The 11,412-nt window shown below is 40.0% G+C and overlaps 2 protein-coding genes across 4 annotated transcripts; one reads left to right on the plus strand and one right to left on the minus strand.

Annotated features, from left to right (window-relative positions):
* cdc123 (cell division cycle 123 homolog (S. cerevisiae)) lies at nt 1-6,319 on the minus strand. Its single transcript, XM_046379228.1, has 13 exons — nt 6,144-6,319; nt 5,822-5,893; nt 5,581-5,644; nt 4,410-4,442; nt 4,052-4,147; nt 3,658-3,764; nt 3,215-3,266; nt 2,873-2,948; nt 2,433-2,555; nt 2,145-2,173; nt 1,957-2,058; nt 1,716-1,853; nt 1-782 (listed from the first exon to the last, which is right to left on the minus strand). Exons 1-13 carry the CDS (start codon nt 6,215-6,217, stop codon nt 726-728), a joined length of 1,023 nt encoding a protein of 340 aa, XP_046235184.1. The 5' UTR covers nt 6,218-6,319; the 3' UTR covers nt 1-725.
* Nucleotides 6,320-6,702: 383 nt separating this feature from the next.
* Nucleotides 6,703-11,090, plus strand: nudt5 (nudix (nucleoside diphosphate linked moiety X)-type motif 5). Of its 3 annotated transcripts, none has more exons than XM_046379229.1 (10): nt 6,703-6,795; nt 7,107-7,180; nt 7,773-7,840; nt 7,918-7,970; nt 8,046-8,153; nt 8,330-8,425; nt 8,550-8,651; nt 9,687-9,695; nt 9,785-9,838; nt 9,915-11,090. In XM_046379229.1, the coding sequence occupies exons 2-10, from the start codon at nt 7,124-7,126 to the stop codon at nt 10,022-10,024; spliced, it is 657 nt and encodes a 218-aa protein (XP_046235185.1). In that variant the 5' UTR covers nt 6,703-6,795; nt 7,107-7,123; the 3' UTR covers nt 10,025-11,090. The 3 variants fall into 3 exon arrangements, with proteins under 3 accessions (XP_046235185.1, XP_046235187.1, XP_046235186.1); XM_046379231.1 differs by having other exon boundaries at nt 6,726-6,828; XM_046379230.1 differs by lacking the exon at nt 6,703-6,795 and adding an exon at nt 6,836-7,002.
* Nucleotides 11,091-11,412: the final 322 nt, after the last annotated feature.

An 11,412-nucleotide genomic window follows, 5' to 3' on the forward strand; every position in this document is an offset into this window, starting at 1 on the left:
TACACGACAAGAAGTTTAATGGTGTTTTTTTGGAGCAACAGTCTACAGCAATGCATGATGGGAAAACAGGACTCTAAAAGAGCGCCCGGAGCGGCTCGGAGCAATGAGTGTGTCAAAACTGCTCAGAGGAAATTGGCAGGGAGAGATGGAGGAGCAGGGATGGCTGGACAGAAGAAAATTAAAGGTGACTTAGTAATGAACTGCTTTAGTGTTAAATAAAGAAGTCTGTCACAGAAACACACATACAATGGAGTTTGAAATTCAGAGACACTATTTGCACCGTAATAAAGACAGACTGACTGTATAAAAGCAGGCATTTTTACAGTGTTAATGAACACGTCCCATTCTCCCATTAAAAAAAAAAAAAATCTTTCATCAAAAACCAAAAAACACCACAGAGGCTTCCCTCCCCTCGCTGAGCCTTTACGATCTGCAATCGGCACTGAGCAGCGTCTGAGGCAAAGAACAACTCAACACAAAATGAACCCTCAAGGAGTCGTTAACATGATCTGCTAATTTCACATGTTTCGTTGGACTAACACAGGAGCTGTTCGGGGAAACTCAAAGTACACGGCGTACCGTTTACAGAGGGGCGTGAGAGAGAACAGGCTGAAATAAAAAATAAGCTTGAAACAGGACAGAGGGTCAAGAGTCACTTCATGCAGGAAACATTAAATACAGAGCTGTTGACAGCAGCTTCTTCAGGTTTCAGTGGAGCCACTGTGTCACTGCGGAGCATTTTCCTCCTCCTCCTCCTCCGAATCTTCCTGTTGGCTTTTCTTCTGTGGAGAACACAAAGAGCAAGAGTACAGATTAAACCTCAACATATATCCCTGTTCCCGATGTTCGTCGGGTATAATTCTGTCCATGTAATGTGTGTCTAGTGGATTCACACTGGAGAACAGGACTTTTGAATTTAGATTTGTGATGATGGTGTCATACAACCAATCCCATTTCCACACAAAAATGTCAATAAAGCAAAATTCTTGTAAAAAATTGTGTCCTTGCAAAATAAAGATAAACAGCTCATTTAAGTTCTTCCCATTAGCTACCAAGTTACAGTTAGGATAACATGCCATTTTAGGCAACATACATATAGTCAAAGGGTGGAGAACGCTGACTGAAATTGTCAGCCTATGGTGCAATACACCGCTCGACAGTCTGCATCCAGCCAATCAGACTAGTGCTGACACATATAGTATGTCTCCTCTTCAAAATGCCCCGAATTTCCAGATTAAGTCATTATGTAATTACATCATTTTCATTTTGTACATCATTTAAAAATGAGGCACAATGAAATCTAAATGCCATCCGGTATGTAGATGCATCGTTTCCTGTGAATCCCCTGTGCATCTCCTGTTTGTCTTGATCAAAAAGGCCTCAACTTTAAGGTTAGAGAGATGACAAATTAACTATGTTTAAGCTTTGGTTAAACGTCAGGCCAGCGATCAATAAACAGGCAAACATTAAGTGCAAGTCTGCGATGGGACATGAACTTCAGTCTCCTGCCCATCCGCCGCCCTCACCTGATGAGAACCAATACTGACTAGTTTCTCTCTCAGGGTCCCTCTGTCCTACATGTCTCTTCGCATTTCTGGAGCTGATTCTGATGCTGGACACACAAAGTTAGCACCCCAGAATTTTGTGCTTTTGTAAAGCAACAAAACAAGCTAACTCAATGCACTTATGAAGAAACACGTGTGACAACAGCCTACCAGTTTGAGGAAGTCAATGAGTTTGTAGGCGTCTTCTCCGGTGGACAGGTCAACAAAGTCCCTTGGGATTCTGTAGCTCAGACAGGGACTGGGCTGCACTGTCACCTCGCTGGTGGTGTAGCGGAACGCCGGGCTTTCCTGCACATAAAGAGAAACCACATAATTACCATAAAAGTGTTTGTCATGTTCCAAATGCTGAAATATATATTTGCAGTAGAACATGTGTGCGATAATGGCTGACCTGCTGCTGGGTGATTTCTCCGGATGTCAGCTCCTCCCAGCTGAACAGCAGCGAGTCGGTCACCTCTCCGAAAGGGTTCAGGTCTATCAGCCACACCCTCCCCTGCAACACGCAGAACACGCATAAGTAAGTGAGTGCAACTCCCTTTGGATGATGAAAACTGGCTCCATTAAAATCAGTGAGCTTACCTGGCTATCCCTGTAGACATCAAACACAACTGAAACAAGAAAAACAACCATAAAGATCGCCATAGTCATTTAACATTTAGAGTATATACACATATCTGCTAGCCTCACAAAGTCAAAAGTTACACAATTAATTATCAAATGACACATATGATCAATATTTCCCTGCGTTTTTTTTTTTTCCCGTCCCAAAGTATTTATTGACTGGCAGAAGCAGAGCAGAGCTGAAGGGGGTGCAGAGCTTTACAGTGACAGAGTGAGAGGAAAGAAAAACATGACGCTGATGCTCACAGTCTTCGTCCAGGAAGTTGTACTGGATGTGCTGGTTGAAGAATTCCTGTATGGCCTGACAGATCTGCTCCTCCTGCTTCAAGATGTGCTGGTAATACTGAGTGTAGTCTCTCTGGGAGATAGCTGGGAACAGACAGAAAGACCATCGGCGAAGCTCAAATTGAATTTTGTAATTGTTTCTAAATTAGCCTGCCGAGTAGATTACAGCTCCAGCATCATTATGACACTGTTACATCACATCAGACGTATTCAGCTCAGTCTGCTGTGTAAAACCGGTGCCCTCTTGCCGTTTTGTGTTGTAAAGCAATCCCAGTGTGTTTCCTTCCGCCTTGATGGCCCACAATAGAGATCTGAGGGTCTCTTTAATTAACAATGACTATTAACATTCAAAAGTGTCGAAGATTTCAGATGATCTGAGGTGAGTGCAGAGATTTTTTTACCGATCAGTTTGTTCTCTTTGACGAAGCAGCGAAACTCTCCACCAGGGATCAGCTCGCTCCACTTTCTCAGGACCAGCTGAGGACAGAAGACGACACAAATCCATCAAGGTGTGAGGGTGTGTAGACACTTATGTACACAGTGAGCATTAGACCACCTACAACATGGAGGAGGCAGTCAAGTTTGGCTAAATTTGACTGAAAAAAAAAGAGCCAAACAGAATGCTCCTCGAAGAAGAGACCAAAAACTTTTACTGCATGATGGCCTGGGTGAACTTGTATGAAACACATATGACATTAATATATGTCATACTGAACACCCTTTGTCCTTTGAAGGTTAAATACCTCATAGTTTATAGCTGGATCTGGGGAGTCCTGGTCACTACACACAAGGAATCTGCACAAAAGAGATGAACGGTGGTTACAATCACTAAACAAATTAAAAACTAAATAAATGTTCTGTAGCATCCCAAGTGTTTGTGCTTTATAATTCGTATTTTTGTTGTCAATATAATTGGAACAGCAAGTTTAACAAACAAATGACACAACAAACAAAGCACATATCATAAAAACAGTCTGTGCGCTGCAGCGAATCCCTCGCTGCACTAAATGTTTGTAAGGCAAAGCAGAAAAGCGTGAGGTATAAATCTAAATCACAGCTTGTGCTTTACTGCAGATTGAAAGCCACCCATGCACACCAAACCTTGTCCTTTTGTTTGATAGTGGTCGTGATCTACATGCAAAATGTGTGTGTGTGTGTGATGATGTTGTCGGACAACGAGGCTTACGGCTGCGTGAGGTCGTGAGTAATGAAGTCGGAACTTTTGAAGAGCAGGAATATATCACTGAGGCTATGACACTGCAGGGAACTGTTCAGAGCAATCCAGTTAGCATCCTGAAAGGGACACGCACACACAAACACACCCACACACACATACACACACTCACTAAGCTTTGCCTCAATTCTTCATGCTGGCAGTGTTACAACAGGCAGTTCTAATTCTCCAATGCACTGGAAAGTACAAGGGCCTTTTGCCAAAAAATTATGTGCTTAAACGACAAATAAAAAGAAGTAAGATGGACACACTCTTTCTAATGTATTTAACTCTCTGCTACCTTAAAATAAAGCAGTCAAACAGGTTTTTTCATTTTTGAGAAAGACAGCTGAGCGCAGTGTTTTACCCGTGGGGCGCTCCAGTTGAGTTTGGGAAAGACGCGTCCACCCAGAGCGTTTATGGCCTCCAACACTTTAGAGGTGAATTCAGGGAACTCAGGAGCCTGTCAGACACAAGGCCGCATTGTCACATGGTGCTTATAATTACTGCATTATTAAATATCTACATCCCACAAGTACTGGGATGCTTGATAAACATTTCTGTAAAATGCAGTATTGCACCATAAAAGTAAGGAAGTATATTTCAAGCTGATGTAAATGCAGCTTTCAGACAGTAAATAAAAAAGGTGCTAAATAAATTCATCAAGTTTATTTTGACCTTGAGAAATGCAGTACATTTGGGCGAGAAACATTGAATGTGCTTACAGTGACAGTGGAGGTTGTTTCATCATCTGACCACTAGAGGGGAGCAGAGGACAAGATGGTTAAAAAAAATAACATTAAATATAGCTTTAACTACCATTTAACCTTTGTTGATGGGATAAGGTTGTGTGTCCACCGAACAAATATTAATGCAGTAATGTAAGTAATGTAACGAGATGATGATAATCCTCCCTGACAGAAGCCCCTGGAAATAGATAAATCTTTAAAACATTTGATTTTCATTCGTCCTGTACTGTTCATTACTGTAAAAGTGAACAGGGCGAGCAAAATGGTGGAGTTTAGTTTTGATAGTTTGATACAGTTTCAGTGCCCCATGATCTGCCTTTTAAGATTCTGAGGCTGTTCCACATTACACACTGTGACTGAAGGAATTATGAAGTCATGTTGTTCAGATTCTTGTGAACATGACATCTCAGGAACACATGGAGGGAATTCAAATTTGGAACAAATGCTCCCTTGGACCCAAGGACGAACTGATTAGATTTTGGTGGTAAAAATCACTGTGACCTCACATAACGCATTTTTGGACACAACTGAAGAGTTCATATGTCAAATGTTTAATAGAATAAATTAATGAAGTGATGAGATTTAACATCCGAAAGGTCAACTTCACTGTGACATCATAAAGTTTTCTGTCCATTTTGGAACACCACAACAGAAGAGCAAATTGTGACCACATTTCACTTTTGTTTACTCTAATCTTGGGTGTCCATCTTGAAACTGAGCTGTTTGTATGGCTCTTCTGTGCTGTGGGGTTGAAGATGTGTGTAAATCACCCACATCTTAGAATTTGTAGCTTCTTTGCAGCTACAACCATATTTGCATTGCAGTCCACAAACTCATCGGATTTGACAATACTGAGCTTCAGAAAATCATCACTGCACCGTGTGTTGAACCTCTCTTTCACTACAGACATTGCATTGAGTCTGGACAGAGGCGGTAATTCCAATACAGTGACTATCTTGAACAGCATTAGCCTTTCATCAAATTAATCAGTCATAAATAATTTCACAAATAACTAGTGTATATTAAAGAAAAAGTGAATTACTCAAACAAAGACTCATTCCCTATCAAAGACATGAGACTAAACAAGAGGACGAGCAGTGAAAAGAGCCTCTCAGTGGACAAACAACCTTAGTCTCTGTTATCGTACCTGAATGTCTTCCTCTGCATTTGAGTCGCTGTTGTTAGTGTGTGTCTGCTGTGTGTTGTGGTCGCTGAAGACAAGAAAAACAACATCAGTATGTGAACATAACAACAGGTTCAACCTGTAACATGGGCTACAAACAAACCCTTTGTCTTTACATCAACAGACTGAACGCAGCAGGTCAAACTTACTGCGAATCACATACTTAAGGAAGTGTGTGTGAGCGAGTTAGTGAGTGGCCTCATACCTTCCAGAGACTACCAGTGTCCCATCGTCCAGTAAATAGTCTATTACATTCTGAGGCAGTGGCAGAATCTGACTGGAATAGAGATAATGGTACATTAAGAGTCAGAGATGGAGGGAAGACTAACACTGAAAGAAGTCGCTCTGAAAACAGTTTACACACAATTACAATACAATAAAAGCTAAACATAAGCAAGGAGATGAAGATGACAGTTATCTGCATCAGACTGGCAGCTAGCGTTAGCTGTTGGCTAAAGGGACATTGTTTTGTGGCAACAACAATGAAAACATTTTCTGGAATAATTGTATAAATGTCAGCCGTCTACCTTTTAATTGTATGTTTCTTGAATATCGGATACCAAACCGAAAACTGACAGTTGACAACTTGCTCCTTCTTCATGCTGCAATATCCTGTACCGGAAATATGTCCATCAGTAAATATCTGCCGAATCCCTCGTGTTTGGGGTCCGCATTATCACGCAATTTCCCAGTGTTTTGAGGGAATATTGCTCTCTATTTGAAGTATTATGAATTCGTTTTAATTAATTTAAACCATTCAAAATTTTATTGCAGAATGTTTATTTTAACAGATTTACGTTTTCATAAAGGGAAATCTTTTAGAGGCGCACATGTAGGCGGGGTCGATGTAAAACCCGCTGACTTGCGCTCTAGATCGTTTATTAACACCAGCAATCACTCTATAGGCTACCTTAATAAACTACAGGCACATTTTTTACTTTTTAGTAAAATACTACTAAATATGACATTACATTTCTTGTTCGTGCTTTGTTAAATTTTCTTTTTAAACGTGTGGTAAAAGTGAGTCCCAAAGCCTTAATAAAAAGTAAAAGTAACTTTCACCTTTCTAAAGACTAAAAAGACTTTTGGGAATTTTACAGAACCCGGAAATAGTGACAGAGTGACTCCTCTTTGCTATTATACATCTCTGCTACTAGTTACACACCGTTGGGATTTCACGTGAGCCAAGTTTAATTTTTATACATTCGAAATGTTTGTTTAAAATGTAAAATACACGAGTGCCGAACCTTTGTGAGACTGTTAAGCGTACAGCAGCTAGCCACCGTAAAATAAACAAAGAAACGAACAGAGAAGCTAAATGTGAAAATGTACAGCTAATTGAGCAACTCATGATCAGAAACGGCTGGTCTCGTCAGCACTGAGATGGTGGTTCTGTGTATTTCGCTTTAATTCTCAACTGAGCTCGTAATGAACTATGGTAAAAACAATTTATAAAAAAGCTTTTTGACACGACTTTCTTCCACTTTAAGTGTTCCGGATATCGAAAATGAGCAACACCGACGAACACAAAGTGACCACCACGCCACATATAGTGAAAGAAGAGGTACGTTTATTTGCGTTTTACAGGCGATCTGTCTGACAAAACCCTGTGACGGCTATCTTAAAATACTCAATTAACTCAAACTTGCAGCTGTAATGCACAAAAATGTAATCCAATTTAAATGAATATCACCTCAGTAAATTAAATCTTCGTATGAGCCTCACAAAGATATTTTTACTGCAGGGTTTTGGATTGGATTGCTTTGGGTTGTGCAGGTCTGCCTCATCACCTGATATCAAGTTTATCATCACCAAGATAAACTAGATGATGATACAAAGCCATACCCTGTTACAATCAACTTGTTATTTATTATTATTATTATTATTAAATATTCTTTGACAAATAAGCTTTAGTTTAGCAGGTTCTGGTTATTGCATTTCATTCATTTCTTGTGAGAACTCTTTTTCAGAACATAATCACACCAAAGCTCCTGTGTTGCTTGTAGTTGGGTAAGATTAGTGGAGCAGTAGTTCACATTGCAACATCAGGGTTTTGTTTACTTGGTGAATTGTTTAGCTGTGAAGTCCTGTGCTTACAGAGCAGCATGTTGGTGCCACATAATCTCAGCTTGGTGCCTTTATTTTCTGTGTTGCAGCTCATTGCGGCGGGAAAATGGGTGAAGCTGGAGAAGACGACATACGTGGACCCTGCCGGAAACACCAGGTACGGTCCTGTCTTCCACTGACACGGCTTCACGGGTTTCCTATGCACAGTTTCAATTCCCGTTTTCATCCCACCAGAACCTGGGAGACTGCGAAAAGGACAACAAGAAGTGCCAACACAGCAGCGGATGGTGAGCATCTTGAGTGTTTCCGTGTTCCATTTATCTGATCAGTGGAGTTTGCACTGTAACCCTCGTTTCCTGCAGGTGTGGGAATCATCGCCCTGCTGAAACGGACGCTCCACAAAGACTGCGTGGTGATGGTGAAGCAGTTTCGTCCTCCCATGGGATGCTACACCCTGGAGTTTCCTGCAGGTCAGGTGGCAGACATCATGCCTCAAAATTTTCCAGTTTTGTTCTAAATTTCACCAAAACCTACTTCGATTTGAGATCGTCTTTCACGTCTCTCATACTTTTTCACACACATCTGGGCTGTCGGTTGCCATGTGTGTGTTTTCTGATACTTAGAATATTGTCTATGCTGTGCTCAGGGTTGATTGACGAGGGGGAAAGTGCGGAAGTCGCCGCGCTGAGGGAGCTAAAAGAAGAAACCGGCTACAAAGGGGAAGTGGTCGGGGTCACTCCAGGTATCGTCGCACAAAGAAACATGGGATATTTGATTGCTTGTGTCGGAGGGGTTCAGGGGGTGCGGTAGCTCATTTTTTTTGTCAATGCACAATGCAAATAGCAATGTTATTGCTTGGATCGCAGTGACCTGTCTGGACCCTGGTCTGTCAAACTGCACCACCGAGATCGTCCTGGTCAACATCAATGGAGATGAAATGGAGAATATCAACCCAACACAACAGCTTGGTGAGCAGACTGATTCTTTTATACACCTAAAAGTTTGTTTATTTTTTTACTCATTTAATTATTAACTCTCCAATCCATAATAGCCAGTCAATTAATTCATTTTTTTTAGAGATAGAGAGTTAAAAATAAACTTTATGAGACCATGAAATAGACTGTTGTTATTTATGATACAGGTGAAGCTCTCTTTGCATGCCTACCCTTTATGTATGGCCACACAGATTTAAAAAACTATGTGTGTTAAACACAGTTTTAGATACCCGTCTCTTTCTTGCTGTACAAACAGCCTTATCAGCATGCAAACAGACAACTTGAGTAATTTGCTGCTGTGTGTCAGTAATTAAATTACAGCTATTACTAGTTGATAAGAATAATATTAAAAAAAGATACCAAGCCCACAGCTGTAATATTAACCCTGTCTGAATGGGGCTTCAGTTGTAAGAGTTATAATGCCTCAGTCTGAATTGATGTTGAGCTTGAATATGTCACTGAAATCTGAAATGAAACTACAATAAAAATAAAGTACATGAAAAGTTAAAGGTGCAATTTGTAAGATATGTCCACAATTTAGTTTAAAGCACTAAAAAAATGAACTAACATTATCAACAGAATGTGAAGAAGCAACCTCAGATCCTCAGTTCCAGTCAGCTACATGGCCACTATCTCGACAGCTAAATGAGCTAATGGTGGCTATAGCTACAGCCAAACATACCTACAGAAAACAGTGTAGAGGGCGATGATATGCTACCCACTATATTTTTGGAGCTATCTGTTAAAATTAACAGCTGCATTCGTTCTGTTCTCATCTGCTGACTTCTCACAGAAGGACATGATGGTCGGTACTGTGAAATTCTTCTTTTTGCTCACTGCTAAAATGTTTGTAGGTAGCCTCAACCTAAGGCTCTTTTCCTGACGCGCGTAAGGCTAATGATCAGATCGGACAGCCTTAGGCCCACTGTACTGTATTTTATGAAAACAGTGTTATTAACATAAAAAGCCTGTTGGATAATCTTGTCCTCTTTTTTTTTTCTTCCACAGGTGATGGAGGTGAGTTATGATCCTTATTTTGTCAGAAATAATCCCCTTCTTCTCCCATAGAGCAAACCATCACACAAGTCTTCCTTTTTTCTTTACAGAATTTGTTGAAGTCGTTCTTTTGCCTCTGGATGAATTCCAGCTGAAAATAGATGGTAAGGTTTCATGACAGAGTGATGTGCACACATTCAGACCACATAGTGACTAACTGATACCCCCAACCGCCCACAGATCTGCTGAAGAAAGAAAATATTGTGGTGGACGCTAAAGTGTACATCTTTGCCATGGGGATGGTTCAGGCCTTCTTTAAGCCGAAGGAGCTCCCTGTGCTGAAGCAGTGAAGCAAAATAAGAGTGAGAGCAACAAATAGTGTTAGCTGTTACGTTGTGTCTCGGGAAAATTCAGAAATGTATTCTATGAGGAAATTGTATGAAAAGCTGTTGAGACCCCACGTAACCTGATATTTTATTATTAGTTTCTATGAAGTTCAGTGACCATCCATAGAGCAAAATAGCAGTTAGAATACAACTGTGTGAATGTGAACAATACACAGAAAGATCGTAGTATGAACAGAAAAATCATGAAATCAAAGCCCTGAAAAAGATTTAGAAACTGATGAAGGAGCTATGTTCATACTACTGGACCAGTTTCTGTTCTCAGTGTGACGAGGACCGAAACATCTGATGGCCACTTGACAATTCTTTGTACACTTAATGCATTGCATGTGACAAATATGTAAGTGGCAAATATTCATTTCCATTTTTTAAAATGAAACTAGAAGTAGTTGCATGAGATGGAATTTCCTGTAATTTTACATAGTGATTATAAGACATTTCTTTATGTGTGTTAACATGCTGTTTGACTGATTTAATAGGAGAAAAAAACGACCTCAACTTCTGTCAAAAACTGGCTGTTACTGAATTAAGTTTTGTTTTATTTTAGTTTGGTGTGATTTTCTCTTGGTTAACTTCAGCTGTGAGTTTGGTGACAGTCAGTTAGAATTTTTGCACTAACATTTAATGCTATACAGAGACATTAGACAGCCCTCGGAAAACAAGAGCAGCTTCTCTGGATTTTTTCTGAAAGCATTCACATGAATCCACCTCCTAACTTTAGCTATTAATCACTGAATAACTCGTGATGGTGATAATAGGTATGGGCTGTGTTTAGTTGGTGTATTAACAACAGTTTTAACAATATGGATGGGGGAGGCGGTGATCTCTTGCATGCTTCCACTGTAATGTACAACAGAGGTACTGTATTGATAAAGAAATTATTAACAGAAAAGAATCCATTTTTTTGCCTCCAACCTCCTTATGGTGCAAATGACATTGGTCCTCTACTTCTTTACTTACCCTAGCACCTACAGATTACTGACCAATAAATACATGTGATAATACCATTGTTCTTACCTGTGTCTATGTTTCTGTCTCAAACTAACAACAGCAACTGCTGAACATACCCATACTGTTTGAATAATATGTAAAAATATATTATAAATATAAGAATTACTGTATCCAGAGAATAAAGAATAAAACCACAGGTAGAACAGTTACACATGAAATCAATACAACCAATATCGGTGTATCTAGTTTTAGTTTACACTGTAAGCTGTTTCAGATAAATGGGACAAAATATCTGATAACTGTCTTTCAGAGATTAGTGCTTACTGCAGAGACAGTGTAGTGTGAGTGTTTTGTAACTTTGAAATGATTGTTTTCTGTAATAA

This window comes from Scatophagus argus, chromosome 22 (assembly GCF_020382885.2).
Source record: "Scatophagus argus isolate fScaArg1 chromosome 22, fScaArg1.pri, whole genome shotgun sequence".
Lineage (NCBI taxonomy): Eukaryota > Metazoa > Chordata > Actinopteri > Scatophagidae > Scatophagus > Scatophagus argus.

Bases quoted from the DNA above. Each gene is read 5' to 3' on its own strand.
- cdc123 (XM_046379228.1), bottom strand. From the start codon at position 6,217: ATGAAGAAGGAGCAAGTTGTCAACTGTCAGTTTTCGGTTTGGTATCCG. The intron at 4,443-5,580 runs GTACGATAACAG...GCTCCCCTCTAG, and splicing joins ATGCAGAGGAAGACATTCAG to TGGTCAGATGATGAAACAAC. The intron at 2,556-2,872 runs GTAAAAAAATCT...GTCTGTTCCCAG, and splicing joins CAAAGAGAACAAACTGATCG to CTATCTCCCAGAGAGACTAC.
- nudt5 (XM_046379229.1), top strand. From the start codon at position 7,124: ATGAGCAACACCGACGAACACAAAGTGACCACCACGCCACATATAGTG. The intron at 7,181-7,772 runs GTACGTTTATTT...TCTGTGTTGCAG, and splicing joins CACATATAGTGAAAGAAGAG to CTCATTGCGGCGGGAAAATG. The intron at 8,154-8,329 runs GTCAGGTGGCAG...TGCTGTGCTCAG, and splicing joins CACCCTGGAGTTTCCTGCAG to GGTTGATTGACGAGGGGGAA.